The sequence below is a fragment of the Symsagittifera roscoffensis genome, chromosome 2, assembly GCF_963678635.1.
Source record: "Symsagittifera roscoffensis chromosome 2, txSymRosc1.1, whole genome shotgun sequence".
Taxonomy (NCBI): domain Eukaryota; kingdom Metazoa; phylum Xenacoelomorpha; order Acoela; family Convolutidae; genus Symsagittifera; species Symsagittifera roscoffensis.
The window spans coordinates 42,304,566-42,323,533 of record NC_087063.1 but is presented as its reverse complement, the minus strand read 5'-3'; the positions used below and the strand labels follow the sequence as shown (position 1 = coordinate 42,323,533).

The following is an 18,968-nucleotide window of genomic DNA, read 5'->3' as shown; positions in this document are numbered from 1 at the left end:
TTTTTTAATATCTCAATGACCGGAATTTATAAGCAAACATCACAAAAAATTAACTTTTAATCACAATATCAGTCTTTTTTTTCAAATTACTGAAACTATTGAAAATTGACAAATTATTAAATGATAATTTTTGAAAATATACGATGCTATCAAATGAGTGGAATTGAGAAATTGTTTTAGATGTAAATTGTGCTTAATTTGTTCAGAAACTCAAAATTATTCCTATGGGCGGATCTAGGAGATTTTCCAGAGGGGAAGGGGTGAACTTTTAAAAAGTGAGGGGGAGGGGTGAACTTTCACAGAGAATGGGAGGGGCGAACTTTTACCGTTAAAATCCTATTCAGGCATGTTTCTTTTATAGAAAGGACTGTTTCTGGGCAGTTTTTTTTAATCAAAAAAGTTTTTTTTTTCAGCAAGCGCTTCCCCTAAAAGTAAGTTTATATTCGCGCAAAGCCGCCCTTAGAAAAAAACTTAACGGTCGGTCGGTCGAAACTAGATGTCGTAAAATAGTACAAAAGGAGGGATTTTCTGGTTGATAAGGGGATCAAATCACTGAATCCACCCCTGATTGTTCCGTTCCAATCACTGAAATAGCAGAGGGTTTTGTTTTGAGGTATAGCTTTTTTACGCTATGTTAGTTATCAAAATGTATAGTCAAATTTAGTCATGGATTAATCCATATCAATGGCTTTCCAGTCTAAATTATTGAATTCTATGAAATGTGAATTTTTTTTCTCGGCGCTGAGATAAATTTATTCGAATTTGCTGCTTTCTTGAAAAAATTCGAGCAATGAGTGACACAACAAAATCTTAAAATTATTTCAACTAGTGAACGATATACAAGTTTTTCATTTTTACAGTAGGAGTGTCATTATCAGTTTAGCGTGGCAATAAATGGATCCTTTTACTCACAAATTTAAAAAAAACGGCAAAAACTTGGATTGTTTTTTATTACGGAAGGATTTTCATCGGAATCTTTCTCAATTGTTTTCTTCAACACTCAACACCGGTCAATGAGTATTCAGACTAATTTCTATTTTTAGAAGTTCATTGTTCAAGTTATCAACTTCTAAAATTTTGTTCAGCTGTTTTTGAATTAAAACTAGTTGTCGATAAAACTCCCCGGGTTGACGTCCATAAAAGAAAAATGCTTGTAATACAATTTCAAATATGTTGACTAGGAAAAAAATGCGTATCATACAATTTTCATACAAAGTTTAAAAACAGTATCAAAAATTTTTAGAGAAATATTTTTGTTCTATTTCCCTCTTCTGAATCTTTCTGGTCAATAAAAAAGTGATTTTCTTTTTTTGATATAAAAATGCTTATCATACAATTTTCATGTATCAAAATTGTATCTTAAGCACTTTGCGATAGAAAAAATAAAATCCTCACAAATCATTAGGATGTGAGGATTTTAATGATGATATTCATTTAGAAATTCATTTAGATGATATTCATTTAGAAGTTTAGAAATGATATTCATTTTCAATGAAAGTCGTGTTGATTCTCAAAAACATGATTTTAATTTTGGTCGAGAAAATGCCTATCATATTATTTTTATATATAAAAGTTGTATGATAACAAGTTTGTTATAGAGAAAAAGTCTTCAAAATCATTAAAGTTTTGTTTGAGCAAATTTAAAAGTTTTCAAAAGTATATTTGAGTATAGAGGGTTATATTTGAGTATGGTCGAAAAAATGCTTAGCATATTAGTTTTATTTATGAAAACTGTATGATAAGCATTTTTTTAAAATCAAAAATAAAAAATCACTTTTTTAATGACCATTAAGATTCAGAATAGGGAAATAGAACAAAATTATTTCTCTGAAAACCTTTAAAACAGTTTTTAAATTTTGTATGAAAAATATATGATAAGAATTTTTTTCCTACTCGCCTTATATGAAATTGTTCATAAGCATTTTTTTATCGACGACAACCCAGGGAATTTTATCGACAACTAGTTTTGATTCAAAAACAGCTGAACAAATTTTTAGAAGTTGATAACTTGAACAATAATCTTCTAAAAATAGAAATTAATCCAAATATTCATTGACCGGTGTTGAGTGTTGAAGAAAACAATTGGAAAAGATTCCGATGATAATCTTTCCGTAATAAAAACAATCAAAGTTTCCGCCGTTTTTTTTTAATTTATGAGTAAAAGGATCCATTTATTGCCACAATAAACTGATAATAACACTCCTACTGTAAAAATGAAAAACTTGTATATCGTTCACTAGATTTAAATAAAAGGAATTTCGCACACTTGGAGCAAATCTTTTTTCTCGACAAACGGAAATTGCGTAGACAATTTGCAATAGCTTAGTTTGACTTACATAAAATTATTTTTTAAGTTTGTTTTGGCAAAGAAATTTTTGGTTAAAAGCTGGTTACAAAGAAGGTTTGTGAATGTGAAAATGAGTCTGGTTTTTGCTTTTGAAGCCTTAAACTGGAGTCAATTCACTTGCAGGCAGCACTTGCAACACCTGCTTCAAACGGCAATATTTGCATCAGATGAAAATAATCATGCTCTTTTTAAAGTCTCATTAGAGAAACCGATAATGAACTCTGATCTGGAATCTATACCTCATTTCCATAATCTTTTTCGAAGTAGCCGGCATCCACGGATTTGAGCTGTCGAGCTTCAAACCAGCGTTGCTATCCAATGCCCATATCTGGAGCACTTCTAAGCCGTTGAGCTCATACAGACTTCGAATATCCGCTTCCAGCAGTGGCGAAGGTGTAAAAGCAGAGGTGCTGCTACCGAAAGACTCATACTGATGGTGTCAAAAAGGCGATGTTCAATTAGAGGATTGAGTAGCCCGGCCTTCGATTTCTAGATCTGCCCGTGATCACTTCCTGACGACGCTCTGCGTAGTATTTATCGATTCCATGTTATTAAATTTTCGAACGGTTGCTTGTACTTGCAACATTTCATTCATATATCTGCTTCACTGGATATCAAAAGAAATTGCATATGGCCAGCCAGGCGCCCCCCTTAGTACTATTTTGAGATATCCATATTTGGTGACGGACCCTAAAAACTTTCTAAAGGTGCCGTTGGCGCTGTGGTACAGCACATACTGCATGTGCAGTAACCAAGTAACCTTTGCTGCACACTAACCTTGGATCGCATATTGGTATCTATAATTATATATTGTTATTATGTAATGGCCAAGGTCATGCAGTGATGATCGCTGCGTAGATTTCATAGTTTCAGTTGTTAAGCTTTGCGTACCGAGTGACGTTTGTTAAGCTGGTTCACAGAACCGAAGATGATGTTAAATAAAAACACAGTTTCAATTTGAATTAAAGTATTGAAACTAATCATTTTCAATTTACGAGTAAAGTTTTTCATCACTTTAACACATGGCGCAGCCAGCAGGATTCATGGCACAGGATAATAGAACAGACATGGGTATCCCAGTGTTCTGGACGTCCGCTAGCTCGGATCCACCGTGGAATTTCAAAATTTGGTTGGATCAGTTTATGTTAGCAGTGACAGTCAAAGAAAGTGTAAATCCTGAGATATTGCAAGAAGAATCAAAAGAAGTAATTGATGAGCCAATGCCTCGACCGGAAACTCCAGGAGATCATGAAACTGCTCAGGCAACAATAGATCGGGAGGCGAGAGATAGATTAAGAAGAGACAGAGTAATACTCGAAAAGGAAGAGAGAAGAGAACGAGGTCCGAAGGTAGGACATAATATAATGTGTTCTATAACGAAGTTCAAAAACGACTTACGTCTCGTCTATTTTTAGCATTAGGCACAGAAGGAAAGAAAAAATCCGTACAGAAAAATCTACATATCGAAATCTCAAAGATTGAGTTCAGAGAGATGGTGAGATTAGCTAAGGCATCATTCGAAAAGACGAAAAACATTACGTACGAGAGATATAGATTATTCACCAGGACACAAGAATCCGGAAAGACGTTGGAGTATTTTCATGCGGCTTTAACTGCACAAGCAGCTAGGTCCGAATTGGGCGGTTTAGAAGAACTGGTGAGAGATCTATTTATATCACGAATGAAGAATACTGCATTGCAAGACACATTGATTTTTGAAACTTTCACACCGGATGAAGTATTGAAACGGGCCATTAAATTTCAACAAAGTAAACAAACGACACAGGCGTTTCAAAAATCGGTAGTAGGAAGTTCAATGGGAGGAAAAATTTTTGAGCCTCAGACTAAAATAAAACAGGAACCAATTATGGCAGTTGGGAACAAAAATCAGAATTACAAACGAGCAAATCGAGACCAATTCAAGAAGAAGTGGAACGATACCAAAGATAAAAACATAACTGGAAAAAAAAACCATGTACTAGGTGTGGTAGAACCTTTGGTGAAGGAATTTTGAAAAACATGTAAAAGTTGTAATAAGCCAAATCACTTCACAAAAATGTGTAGATCGAACCAGGTAAACGAAAAAGCGGAAAAGAATTCTAGTTCAGTAGAAGAATGCAACTTAATTCGTAGTTTTGATTCCTGTGAAGAGTTTGAAATCATGGCGGTGGAATCAAACTTACAGGACTCAGATGGAAAAGTTGAAAAATTGATATCAGAAATCAATGGTAAAGAAACGAGGTTGGATACAAAAGATGTTCGGAAAATTGATATTAGAAGAGATCCAAGATCGCACAAAATAAAAGCTTTGAAAGCGTTGGTAAGAATCGATACACATATTATCAATATGACAATTGACACGGGAAATCCAGTATCTTTTCTGAATTGGACAACGGCCAAACAACTGATGGAGGGAGCTACAAACATAAAGCTCATTCCACCTGAAAAATTGAATCTGTCGACGCAATTTATTGATCATAACAAACAACCAATTCAAATACTTGGTGCATTATGTACTAGTATCAGGTAAGCAGGGTGGGAAGTGACAGACGCAACGTTCTTAGTTACAGAACGCCGAGCCAGATGTATTCTGGGTTTAGATTTGCAAGGAAAACTGGGAATACAAACAACACAGACATCTGCTCCATCACAAAAATCCAGGTTTGACGTGCTACTGTGTGAGCAGCCGGAAGGTAGGAAAAATCAGTTTTACAAAAATTCCCGTCCCTATTTGATCAAAAAGGGGAATCGAAAACCATGTGGTGAACACGAAATTGAAATACCCATTATGTCCCATTCAGGAAAAAGGTAGGAGGATTCCTATACATATACAAGACAAAGTGCAAGCTGAATTATTGAAACTGTTATCAGAAGGTCATATAACAAAATTGGACAAATGCACAAGTGACTGTTTCATTGCTCCGATAGTAATTACTGTGAAAAAAGATGAGTCCATTAAGTTGGCGCTAGACGCAAAACCCATAAATAGGCAACTGTATAAAAACAAATATCAGATGCCGAATGTGGATGAATTACTGGATGGAGTCAGTCAGATAGTCACTGCTAATACAGTTGGTATGCCGTATTTCACTGTTTTGGATTTGAAATATGCCTATAGTCAAATTAAACTGAATGCTGAAACAGCAAAGCTGTGTAATTTTAATATAGTGGGTGGACTGGCAACAGCAACATATAGGTTCTTAACCGGGTTCTATGGACTAGCAGATATGCCTGCAGAATTTCAAAAAGCGATGGATCGAACATTGAATCAAGCAAAAAAACCTCTCTTTCCTGGATGACATTTAATCGTATCCAAGGGAGATGAACATGAACATGAACAGTTGGTAACAAATGTTTTGAAGAAATTGGACAAAGAAAATCTAGCGTTAAAATTGGAAAAAAGTGCATTTTTTCAATCAGAGGTGAACTGGCTAGGTCATAAACTTACGTCAGAAGGCATAACACCGAAAATCACTAAAACAGAGGCAATTCTAAAATTGCAACACCCGAAGTCTTTAAAACAATTAAGATCGTTCATGGGTAGTATTAATCATCTTTCTAAGTTTATTCCTAACGCTGCGAGTTTAACTGACAGACTCAGACCATTGTTACGGGAAGAAAATGAGGAAGAGAAGATGAAGAATGATATATTGCCTGTGAAAAAATTCGAGTGGGGGGAAGAACACTCAATGATCTTTGAAGAGATAAAGACAGCGGTGGCACGAATCGCACAAATCTATTACTATGATCCTAAGAAAGATACTCGGGTAAAATGTGATGCTAGCCATAGTAGTCTTGGAGCAACGTTAGAACAAAAAAAATAGAAGATAACGAATGGGTGCCCATTGCATTTGCATCACGTTATCTAAGCGTTCAAGAAAAAAAGTATCCGACAAACGAACTAGAACTGCTCGCAGTAGTTTGGGCGGTAGATAGATTTAAACACTATCTACTGGGGAAAGAATTCAATCTGGCCACAGACCATAAGGCTCTTAAATCAGCCTTAGGTGAACACAAATCTAACAAAACGTAACAATCCCGACTTACTAGGTGGGTAGATAGGTTATTACCTTACCAATTTAAAGTAGTACATATATCAGGTAAAGAAATGGGAATTGTGGATTATATGTCAAGAGAACCAAACGGGGAGCCGTGGCCAGAGACATATTTAGATAAAAAATTCGTTGTGGCATCGATTGAATGTTTCCATAAAGCACTCGACTGCTTAAGCAGTCGGTTAAATGATACAGCAAAAGAAATTCAAAATGAAAATATTCTAGAATATTCTGGATTGAGAAACACGTTGGACAAATTGAAAGATAAGTCATCCCATAGTTGCTATAGCAACCGTTCTGTCCAAAAACGAACACGGCTCGACCGGAACAAAAACGGTCCAAACTCAAGTCTTTCAAAATTTGAGCAGTACAGTTTATGTAAAATTTCTCATTGCAAACAGTCGGTCGATAAAATCAGTGAACGAAATTCACACAGTAAACAAGTATATCTAGAAACCGAAAAAGACAGTGAAAATAGTGGAACGGGATAGAAGTAGAGACCAATTATTAGAACAAGTGACGGAAACAACATATAGGAGAACAAGGACAGTGCATCGAGGACAGGATTCCGACAGTGGGGAGGACGATACGCCACAAGTTGAATGGCGGAAAAAGGACATTATCAATCGGAGAAGGGATTCGGGTCAATCACGCCAACACCGACACATTTAGTGACTACGCAAGCAGAGCCCCAAAAACTGATTTCGTTTTGGGATCTAGTAGGATCTGAGCGGGCTGATAAAGTAATTCCGGGAAGCTTGTTGGAATTGGAAGCATCAACCAATATGCTAAGCCACAGGAGAATAGTACAGAAGGAATCAATCAAAAAATAATCGAAGTAGAACTGACGGCAGACAGCTCTACCTCAAGTCCGGAGGTCAGTCTAACAGTCTAATTGGGGGACAGAAGAGTGTTCGAAAGTCCAGAAAGGAAGAATTCCGATTAGCTGAACAAGTAGAAGACAATAATCTAAACAACTTATCGAAGCTTTTCGACCAATATTTACTTGCTGAGTTAACCACGGAGGACACGTGGATGGATCGTCTAAGGAGAGTGATAGAACGGAAAGATCGCCACTCATTTGAATTGATGGGACCATACACAAATTCACTCTGGCATCAAATGGCCGTTGTGGACGATTGCATAGTAGTAGATGGAAGACTTGCAATTCCGGGACAACTACGCCCTGCAGTACTCAAACGGATTCACCGTGGTCACCCAGGACAAGAAGCGATGTTAAACGTATCTAAGTACCTGTGGTGGCCACACATGCACAAAGACATTGTGAATTTGGCAGAAGAATGTCGTAGATGTACGCGATATGGTAAGACTTTTAAATATATTATACCAAAAAATGAGTCAAAACCTCTTCCACTGCTCAGGCAGCCGTGACAAGAGCTGCAATTAGGTTACACCGGCCCTTTAGAAGATAAGAAAGGGAAGTAAATCTACCAACTTACAGCCATAGATAGATATTCAAAATTTCTATCAGTAAAAATAACAAAATCGACCGGGGGAAAATCATCGGTGAAATTTCTGCGTACTTATATGACACACACGGAATACCGGAATCAATAAGAACTGATCAATTCTCGGGATTTAAAGCAAAAACAATGAAGAAGTTCTGTTCTGAAAATAGTATCGAACATAAATTCTGTCCGGTTGGGGACCACCGGGGTTGCGGGCTTGTTGAGCGAACTATTCAAACAATAAAACGGCGACTGGGAGTTATGTTAGAATGACATTAGGAATAGTGGACAAGACGAGTACGATGAACCCAGACTTACGGAAAGAGTTATTGTATTCGTGGGAATACGGGTTTATTGAAGATAAATTCGAGGAGATAGAGCCAAGTTCAACTAACCTTCTAAGAATCAATGAAAGCCGGAAAAGTGAAAAAGCGTTGACTAACCCATTAAAAGGGAAATTTGTTTCAGAAACCCCACACACAGTTAAAACAGCTGCAGGAAGATTAGAAAGGAGAATCATATAAACTCATAACCGTTGAACAAATTAAACTGAGTACCAAAACTCATAACTATTTAAATTTTATATGTATACTATCTAAAATTTTGTTAGTCCAAGGGGAGTGTGGTACAGCACATACTGCTTGTGCAGTAACCAAGTAACCTTTGCTGCACACTAACCTTGGATCGCATATTGGTATCTATAATTATATATTGTTATTATGTAATGGCCAAGGTCATGCAGTGTTGATCGCTGCGTAGATTTGATAGTTTTAGTTGTTAAGCTTTGCGTACCGAGTTACGTTTGTTAAGCTGGCTCACAGAACCGAAGACGATGTTAATTAAAAACACAGTTTCAATTTGAATTAAAGTATTGAAACTAATCATTTTCAATTTACGAGTAAAGCTTAACATCCCTTTACCACAGGCGCCAATATATACTTACTTTGAGGGGGGAGCGCGCAAAAAGAAACGCCACTTTTTTGGTCAAAATTTTCCAAAAAATGCTTAAAATTTTGCCTACGGCGCAAACAAATTGACCAAAAAAGGGTTTTTTAGTGCTTTGGGAGAGCTCGGAAAATCAAAGTTGACCAAAACAGGGTTTTTTAGCGCTTTGGGAGAGCTCGGAAAATCAAAGAAAGGTTGACAAAAAATTGAAATTTTTTGAAAATCCGCCCCCTTCCCCTCGAGAAAGTCCTAGATCCGCCCCTGTAGCCAGCATTTTATCAGCTTGATTGATATATTTTAAAACGTTCTCCCAGATGGTGAAATTGAATGCAAAGTACAAGTCTGGAGAAAGATTCAGCCAATTATCCGCAGAGGTCACTGTTGATCTAGAAACGAGGCACAAGTTGACGATGCCAATCTTCTCGCGTTGCTGCAGATTAGAGCTAACCTTCCATTCAACCACAAGCGGGTTTAGGGGGGCTACCGACAAACCCCCCCCCCCAACCCCCTCAGGCAATTGACCACCTGCCGACCCAATGGGTCCCCCTTTGTACAATTTAATTTTTTGCTGACTGATCTTAAACTTTTTCTAAACCGCGCCTTTGGTGCCAATTTTTAGTAATTTTGAGGGGGAAGCGCGCGGTGAAAAAACGCAATTTTTTGGACAAATTTTCCAAAAAGTGCCTAAAAACGCCTTTTTGGACAGTTTTTTTTTTCAAAATTTTGCCTGCCTTGTGACTAAAACAGTGTCTTTTAAATGCTTTGGGAGAGCTCAGAAAATCAATTTGGTCGAACTAAAAACAAGGTCGTCAAAGTTTTCGATTTTTTGTTTGAAAATCCGCTCCCCCCTCGAGAAAATCCTAGATCCGCCCCTGCATTATACCATCTTTCTTCTGCTAAAAAGCGATATGCAATCTGGCACGAAGACAGAGGTGTCAGAAATAACTATTTTGAGATATCTAATTTTTGCTGACTGGCCCTAGTTAGTTCTGACTCTTGTTAGTATCTCGAGTTAGTTCTGACATATTTCCAAACAGAATTGAAATGCTGATGGTGAATATTCCGATTATGCCAAACAGCTGCTGCCAAAAATTGCGGTTTCCTTTTTCTTTGTTCGTTTAACGTCTGAAAACATTCAGAAGTTACTGGCAGTAGCTATGTACTATGTGCTAAGGTAGTTTTTTCAGCTGATTTTTGGTACTTCAAAGAAAGCTCTTTTGTGAAATCAAGTGTCGTATCATGTGAAAGTCGAGATATGAAATTGGTGGAGATGGAAAATCGAAAAACATCTCAAAAAGTATCGAGAAAATTGATCTCTGTTTTTGTCTATTCAGACACATATTTCCTAACGAATGAATATTTTTGCAAAAAATCTACATTTATACGTTGAGCTTTTCCTAGATTTTCCTTGAGACGGATCTAAGATTTTCTCGAGAAGGGGGAGGATTCTTAATAATTAAAACAAACTGTGTCCGCTTTTTTTAGACCGTCAAACTTCCGAGTTTTCCTAAAAAAATAAAATGACTCAAGCTTCTGAAACTTTCAGCGACGTTGGTAAATTTTTAACACCCGGCCGAAAAGCTGCTTGGGTGCACGCATTGGAAGATTTTGACAAAAATAAATAGTTTTTGGCGTGCACACATCAAAAAGGCTCATCGAGAAGTTTTTGGTTTTATGGGCGGCCAAATTGGGTGTCATAAATTATTAGCCCTGCGCCCCGCCCGAATTAAAAGATCCTTGATCTGTCCTTGAAGCCAGGTGCTTTTTTGACAATAGCCTTATTCTTCATCAAATAACCGCAACTTAAAACTAGTCTTAGAAAAACCACAAATAAACACCGTTTCTCAAATTACATCACTAATCATAAACTACCAAAAGAAACTAAATGGTGTACAAACTGACGTTATAATGGTGTACAAACTGAATGCATGGTATGTTTGCATGAACTTCTATGCCTCACTTGCCTAGCTCGAGACCAACTTCGCTAATTGCATTAGTGCAGAATCGCCAAATGTCAAATATTCTAGCTTTGAACGTTCTATGATGTTAGTTTGAGAACGTTTATCTACCATTTTGACTCGTAATTTAAAATCTTTTGATTTTTTCTAGTTTTATACTTAATTCAGATTAGTTCACGAACATTTATGGTTGCCTCGTTTTATATGTAACTGCAGGGGGGACTTTTAACTTTCTTACTATTTGTGCATACCTCTTAGCTACCCATAAAATTAGTATCAAAACATTCCTAAACAATTTGTTTACTCTCAGATTGATGTCACCATGAAAGCCGTGAGGCGTAGGACGCGTTAAGCCTAGAAATATAAACAGCTTAAGTTAATTCTTCAGACATTTATTTTGCTAAACTTAATTCAAAATAGTAAATTCTGCTTCTAGTTCAAATCGGAACGTCTTTTGTTTCATTTAATAACATTTGATTACCAAAACTCCCTCTCATTCATTTCGCTACACAGAACTTAGGGAAGAATTACTCGAAAAATCTAAATTATGACCATGATCATAGCATAATCTTGGTACTCAGTTTTTCATTAGAAAAATTAAGTTTTTTATAGAAAAAAAATAATTTAGCTTTTATTATAAAAATTAACTGAATGCTACAAATTTTGTTTTTTGAAGTTGAAAACTAGCGGAAGTTATTTGCGCCCTGTTTAGTTGCGTACTGGTTGTAACATTATCTCTAAAATAATTCTCATCCCCATAAGCAAGCCTTCGAGATATGTCTGGGCGAACGAACTCACAAACTGAAGTGGATCCGTTTCTGGCGGTGTTGCAGAAAGTTCAGTCAGTTTTCGAGAAGATCACGCAGAAAAATGCGGAGCAGGAATTCCAGGTTTGTGTTTTTTTTTTGCGTAAAGATTTCAAGAAAAGCGATAAACAAATACTAATATGACTACTTCTAAGCAGCAAAAATGTGGACATGAAGCAGCGAATGTCGCCGCGAACTGGGTCATTACGATGCCAAGCACGGTTTTGTGACTAAGCACCAAAGTGCGATTTGCCGGCACTAAATTCCACTACACTTCATTTCAAAGTTTCAATTGTGTTTTAACATTCGTAGCAGATACCACTGACAAAAAAGATTCTCAAGACAAAAGTCTGGGCCTTGTCGCAAAAGTCTGGGCATACTTCGAAAGTCTGGACTATAATTCTTATCATAAACGTGAATATCATAAACTTTATCTGATATCCGGCAGAAACTCAAGAAATTAAGACTAAACTTTAAATGGTAGTTTTCAGCAATCAGGTTTGTTGGGTCTTCGCATGATTCGATTTCTCTTCGGTTGACATGTGCTCTTACAATCTTCAAAATTTTCAAGGGGTACAAAGTTTTAACTTAGATATTTCCTTATAAGATAATTGTCGAGGCATGAGGAAGTTTGCTGAAAAAAATCCAGAATGATTTGGACATTTTTCAAGTATAAATATTGTTTTTGGTGATTATCTAATCTGCTATTGCAAAACGTACACTGAGGCAAAAATCCGCATTTTTTTTGCTCATTGTTTCCTTCAATCCGCATTTTGTTGCCGCGCACCAGTAGGTTGAGCGGCAAACACTCGTGCCAACAATAAGCGTAGCGAAGCAAAAGGCCGCTACTTGTCAATTCCTTGTTACGGATTCACACGCATTGCCTTGTTACACGTAATCAGTTGTCATTTTCAACAATTTGCTGTCATGCCAACATATACAACCCGTATTTTTTCCAATCAATGTGCACCAAATTGCTCAACTTTTGGCCAAGATGTTATGACGCTTAAAACAGGGCGATAACTTACTTGCTGAAAGGCTGATCTGCTCAGCTGAAGTTGTAAAGGGTTCTCCGTTGCCCGCTAAGCACGACGGGAAAAGGAACAAACGTATATTTTTTGGAGGGGGGTGATACCTTTTTCAATGCACATTCGCAATGCTCAAAGGAATACCTCAATGATGACTGATCAACTTATAAAAAAACATAGGGGCATTTTATGTTTTCCCTAGTCTAGAGGAATTGTAGCAAAAAACAATCCTGATGTTGTGCTTATGTTCAGACTGTCGCGACTCAATTTCTTTTGCTCTTAACTGCGGTCAAGCTATCGTGACTGATTTTCAGATTGTCGCGACTAACTTAATGGACTTTTGGTGCGAATGGGAGTGGTTACATTTTCAAAGTTAATAAGCCCGGTTTGAGATTTTCGACCTAAAGCTTTTCTCCCTCATGCACCATACCACTCCAGACCCTCAAATTACATGATCTGGGCTCTGTATTACGTTAGCAAGACTTATGTGCGCCGGACAAAACGCTTGATAGTAATATAGGGTCCTTTCTCTTTATATCTTAGAAAGTAAATCTAAAATTCGCTGAGAAATATTTTATTAGAAACGAAGTTAGTATAAATTTACTGCAAGTTGCCTTTTGACTCGATATTCGTTTTAGAGGTTGGATTTGAAGACAGTCTGACTGAGAATGGCTATTAATTTTTAGAGAAGGGTTGGAGTGGTTGAAGAGAAGTTTGTTGTTTGAAGAGAAAACTGTTGGAATGATTCTCAGTAGTTTTTAGCTTCTATTCATACTCAAATGGGAAATCTCCCAATTTGTCGTATCAAATGAGAAGTTACTTTTTAACTTCGTATTTTCTCGTTAATGTTATTCGCGCATTCGTTTTTTACGAGAAGAATCTTTCGTATGCTCGTACTTTACGAGAGGAATCGTTATTTTTCGTATTGAACAAGAATGGTCGCTTTAATTTCCAATGCTTAAAACGTTATACGAGTTATTCCAATTGCAATTTCCTTCCTTTTGCAAATGGATAAAAACATATTTTTATTTTGTGCTGGCGGCGGCGCCACGCTTTGTGAGCACAATAAAATTATTCATGTTTCTGTTTCAATCTGAAATCAGAACATCTGACAACATTGGCCAGCGAAGATCGCTGCCTGGGTCATTTCGACGCCAAGCTCGGTTTAGCGAATCAGCATCATTTTTTGATTTGCTGTCACGAAATTCAACAACAATTTAATTCAATATTTCAATTGAATCTAAACATTTGAAGCAGATTCCATGGGCAAACAAAATCATTCGTGCTTGGCGCGCCAACTGTTCCAAAAGCTTGGGCATGTCAATTTTTGGCAACAAAAATCTGCAGTTAATTAGAAATAGCTGCAAAAGTCTGAGTTATTCGCGAAAGCTTGGACATAAATCCTCGAAGTCATCGATAAAATTAGACTGCATCCTTTTGGGATGCACCTGTCGCGCAGTGTTTGCCCAGGTCACGTTTGACAGTGGCCAGAAAATCTGAAAATACCAATTTGTTTTGTAATATTGGACATATTCAAACTTCATCAGAAAGCATGTACATCAGTTGAAAACATTGATTCATGAAATAATGAAATAAGTTAAAATCTAAATTTCAAAATATATGGGTAAAATTTGTTAACTTAGATTTCTTCTATCAAATATATAATGAGGCATGAAAAAAAATGCAGAAAAAGTCCTGGTTGAGAAAGTCCCTTGAAAAAGTTGAAAAAGTCCCTTGACTGGAAATTAGGTTGAAAACGTCCCTCAACTGAAAAATAGGTTGAAACAGTACAGCTTGAGCTATCCACAGCCAAAATTTAAGAGCAATTACCCATTTTTTCAGAAGCTCAAAAAAATGGTTGAAGAGGAACAAGCTTTTTAAAACTGCGTGATGAAGCTATATGCGCTATACTCATATCTTGGACTATTCTTGTATTAAGTACTTGTATTGGTGTTAACTTTTAAGCCGGAAGATCTTTTCCCCAGATCACAATCTTTGCTGACTGATAACTAAGAATAAATTACACCGGAAATGACTCCTCTCCGGAAGTCGGATTTCAAAATCTGTAGTCACACAGGTTTTATTTAGTTGCTTAATGCTGGTCATGGGTTTTTCCTATCTAGTGTTATTCGTTTTTCATAGTTCCTGATGGCAGTTTGCTGGCTTGAGTTTGTCAAAAAGCAGCATCGATTTTCTTGTAAACATTTTGATGGAAACCAAGTTTTTTTATCAAAAAATATCTGATTTAGGTATCTAATTGTGCCAATTTTTTTTTCAAGTAAAAAAAACAAGTCAGGACAGTTTCATTGCACACTTTATCGCTTATTGCCATTTTGTTATGAAACTGATTATTGTAGCAAAGGGTGCTTCTGGGGTATATTTATGTCAAAGTTAATGAAAATGAAATATTTTAAATGCAAAAATTTTTAGAATGTTCGATTTATGCAGAAATCTTTAACTGCAACGCTTTTAGTCATGTTGGTTTGGTTGTTGATCTAATCTGGGCTTGTGTGAGGGGTTCGAAAAAGTCGGGACTCATTGCAAGTAGAAAATTGAATCTGACTTGTTTGGTTTTTGTGTTAATTTATTCAGATGGTGTGCATTTTAAGTTTGCTATTTCAGATGGTGTGCGCCGAATATTTACGAGAAAATCATCAATGTCAAAATCGAAAGATCGAATGAATCGAAAAACTCCAAAATTATTTTGAGAGTAGTATCAAAACAAGACAGCTCGTATCAGGGCAAAACTTTAACTCTTCTGCCTGTCTTTTAAGGTCTATGAAGCAGTGCTCTCTTTAAAAAAGTGATGAACTTTTCTAAAAGAAAAAATTACAAAAATATGAGCTCAGAAAAATTTCGACAAAAATTCTGAGTTGAAAAGTCGAAATTTCTCTTTAGAAAAGAAAACCGCCACAAACACAAATAATCCGTTACTTTCGTCACGAAAGTCGGAACAAGAACAATACTGCTCGTATATCAGTGCAAATTTTTTATTATTGTTTTAATCCACCATATGCTATATAAAATACAAAGGATGTTTTTAGCCTCTCGTATCTTAATAATGAGACCAAATGATTTGCTCAAATTGCGTAAGTTATTCTAAGCTGGCCAAATTAGCAATTTTCAAACACCAATAACCTTATGAAAACTGATCAAAGATATATTTTGAAAAATTTTTGAGCTCCGAACGACTTTATTTTTCAGGTGGTTTAAAAGATTTACGTTAAAAATGATTGGTTAAAAAGTCAAAAATTGACTGAATAAAAAACAAAGACCAAGCATAATTATTCATTTTTGTTAAGCCTCCATATTAAAGGTGGTTCCTGAGAATAGTAAAGATGCTATCTATCAGTAAATTTGGGTAGTACTTTTGTACTTCTTTTCCCAAATTCCAGACTGAGTTGTTTTGCTGAGCGAAATTCTTCTTTTGCGACTCAAGGCCTAATTCTTGCGTCTAGAACGTTCACGTGGTACCACTAGGGCATTCAAAAATTGGTCAGGCTATAGTATACCAGGAGCTAGAGGTCAAGGGAGAGCTCGCTCTTACAGATTATCAGTGCCATTGGCTGATCGCACACTCGATCTAACGTTTTGAATGTGAACGCCTTACTTTTAATGTGCCTCTTTGGACACAAGAGTTTCTTTAGTATTTAGACTAATGTACCGCTTTAGAAAGTTTTAATTTGTTTTCTACAAATGAAGTTTTAGCGCAATCAAGCATAGGCTTACAGGCTTATCTCTACGCCCGATGATAAAATAGCAGAAAGTTATTGAGCTTTCAATATTTTTTCCAATTTTATACCCAATTTTTTCTGATAAGAACATGTTGTGTTTGTTTTGAACATCCGTTCAGATTTCGGCCATAGCTCTATACAAAATTTTGTGAAGGTTTTCTTCGTCTCTGTGCTTAATTAATTTTGCCTGCGCAAGATCTTGGAAAAAGGTTAATATGAGATATTGATGAAAGCTGACTTTTTTCTGCGACGTTTAGCTTCTGGAGTTGGAGAGTGATGCTGGTGAGAAGGCCTCCCGCATGACGGCTGTGAAGGGAGGCAACTTCCGCAAAAACAGATACAAGGATATTCTTCCATGTAAGTCGCAAAAATCAGGTCGTTTAACTAGTTATAGTGACATCTGTGACTAACTTGATTCACAATTATTGTTCAGCCAATAAATTATGTGAAAATCCTTCCACCAAAATTGAGGTCGAAATTAGAATTGTTCCTAATCAAAAATGAGGTTTGAACTTTTGACAGAAGATCGCCGATCAGTGTGGTGTATTATAGTACCTAAAGTGCTGGTTCGGTGTGTTATCTTTGCAACTAGTTGGCTATTATCTTCTGTAAATTGAGTTTAAATTTCAGACACTAAATTTTAATTATAGCGTAACCACAGCCGTTAAAACACCCCTCTAAAAATTTTAGGGGGACAGAATAGAAGTTCTATCATAGTTCCTCATGAATAGATCAACTGTTCGTTCGTAGGTTGGTCCTTTTGTTGGTATGCTCGTAAATAATAATTGGTATCAAGCTGTAGCACTACTAGCCTAATTTTCACATTCGAGTGTTCTACTCGCGTTGATTGGTTCTCTTGCTGCGTTGTTTTCAGTTGACTACAACCGAGTGACGGTGGACAGTGAGTTCAGAGGTGCAGACCACGACTACATCAATGCATCATACATCACAGTAAGAGACAGATAGATAGATACAATCTATTCATAGATCAATTTAGAATAATCTGAAAGTACTCACCGAGAAAAGTACTACTGAATAAACAGATTGCAAATAGAGAAAATATGACAAATCATTCGGGATTCAAATTTTTGAAAATGGTATGATGGAAGCGAAATAAATAGAGGGATTCAACAAAGTGGAGAGAAAATAGGACTGAGTCTCTTAAACAGTTAAGCATCATTGAAAATGGGATCTGTTGCCAAAGGGGGAAATTCGTTACAAGGTACAAAATTCATATATGCTTAGCTGTTCAATTATTTCTTGATAGGGGGAGGGATTCGTTACAAGGTACCAAAGGGGAGAAATAGTTTACAAGATCTTGAAAATGCAACTGATTAATTGAATCTCATGTTTTCTGATGCGTATCTGCAGGACTACAATGGACTGAACCTGATGGTAGCGAGTCAGGCACCCCTCCCTGGCACCGTGTTCGACTTCTGGCTCATGTGCTGGACAAACAGAGTCAGTTCCATCCTCATGCTCTGCGACTTCCAGGAGAACGGACGGGTATGCTCAGTTACACGGAGGGAGGGGGGGGCGGAGGGTGGTTTATTGGAGTAATTGAGATTTGATAAAATTACAAGCATCCGAATATTCATAAATTCAAGTTGTTCAGGGACCAATTTACCAATTCATGATAATCGTTTTATGAAAAAAAAATTACCACGCAAATTTAGTGCAAAAGCAATTTCTGATATCGAAATGAAAAAAAAACATTTGTTTCAGAAAAAGTGTGAGCAGTACTTTCCGACCATCATCAACGAGCCATTTGAGACAGATAAATTCTTAGTAGAACTTGTAAGTTTCTTAAAGGAAAACACTATTTTCAGCTAAATAGCATAACATCTGCAAACGTATTCTTTAGATCTAATGATGATCTCCCAGGCAGTACCAAGTTAACTAAAGTGGCATTTATAGAGAACGCCTGTATATTGCCTGCCTGAAACAATTTATTACTCAAATTTTAAGACTCTTTATTCACAAGCGAAAGGACCAAAATACGAGCTGTTCAGCTCTTGACGGATAACCGCTGTTGTGCCCTCAGTTAAGATGTACATGTAATTTTTTGGCTATTTTAGGGTGATGGGTAGTGTTGCTTCACCCTTAGTGAGTGTTTGCTGGGTAGTTGCTTATTTTTATTATAAATGGATTGAACTGAATCATGTATTTCAGGAGTCGTGTACCCCCTTGTTTGGAGATCTGACAGTGAGACACCTGGTAGTGACTAGTCTAGTGCCATCGGTATGTATGTCTTAAAATTAGAAAAAATATATTCCACAGAATGCGAAATATACATGAATGTTCCAAAAACACATGGCAAAGTGAGGATCAGGGATCTCGGGGCAGATTTCGAAAATCGCTCCAAAAGTTTGTTAGTCAATTTTATAGGCAACCAAATAAGTTTTCCTAGCCCTCCCAAAACTCAAAAAAAATTGGAGAGCAAATAGTTGTTGCAAAAGGAGTTTTCTTTGGTTGGCGGGGGGGGGGGGTTGAAATCTTGAGGAATAAAGGGATGCCAACCCCACCTAATTTTTATTCCAAGACTCCATTTAGCATATTACTTGCACGGGTGTTTTTGCATTGTGTCCATTACCGGGATTCATGGAGTCCAGTCGACCGCGAAAAG

The 18,968-nt window shown here is 36.7% G+C and overlaps 2 protein-coding genes across 5 annotated transcripts in view; one reads left to right on the top strand and one right to left on the bottom strand.

The window, feature by feature from the left end:
• The window catches only part of LOC134839181 (branched-chain alpha-ketoacid dehydrogenase kinase-like), a 557,313-nt gene that overhangs the window by 275,573 nt on the left and 262,772 nt on the right, over positions 1-18,968 (bottom strand). The gene's annotated exons all lie outside the window — the stretch shown is intronic.
• The window catches only part of LOC134839626 (tyrosine-protein phosphatase non-receptor type 12-like), a 33,475-nt gene continuing 24,082 nt past the window's right edge, over positions 9,576-18,968 (top strand). Inside the window, exons 1-7 of one of the 3 annotated variants that reach the window (XM_063855241.1) lie at positions 9,576-9,621; positions 11,487-11,664; positions 16,600-16,699; positions 17,217-17,293; positions 17,714-17,848; positions 18,068-18,139; positions 18,515-18,583. In XM_063855241.1, the coding sequence (XP_063711311.1) occupies positions 11,551-11,664; positions 16,600-16,699; positions 17,217-17,293; positions 17,714-17,848; positions 18,068-18,139; positions 18,515-18,583 (567 nt within the window). In that variant the 5' untranslated portion in view covers positions 9,576-9,621; positions 11,487-11,550. Of the gene's footprint in view, positions 9,622-10,789; positions 11,665-16,599; positions 16,700-17,216; positions 17,294-17,713; positions 17,849-18,067; positions 18,140-18,514; positions 18,584-18,968 lie in introns of those variants that run through there. The other 2 variants (XM_063855240.1, XM_063855239.1) reach the window with 2 other exon arrangements.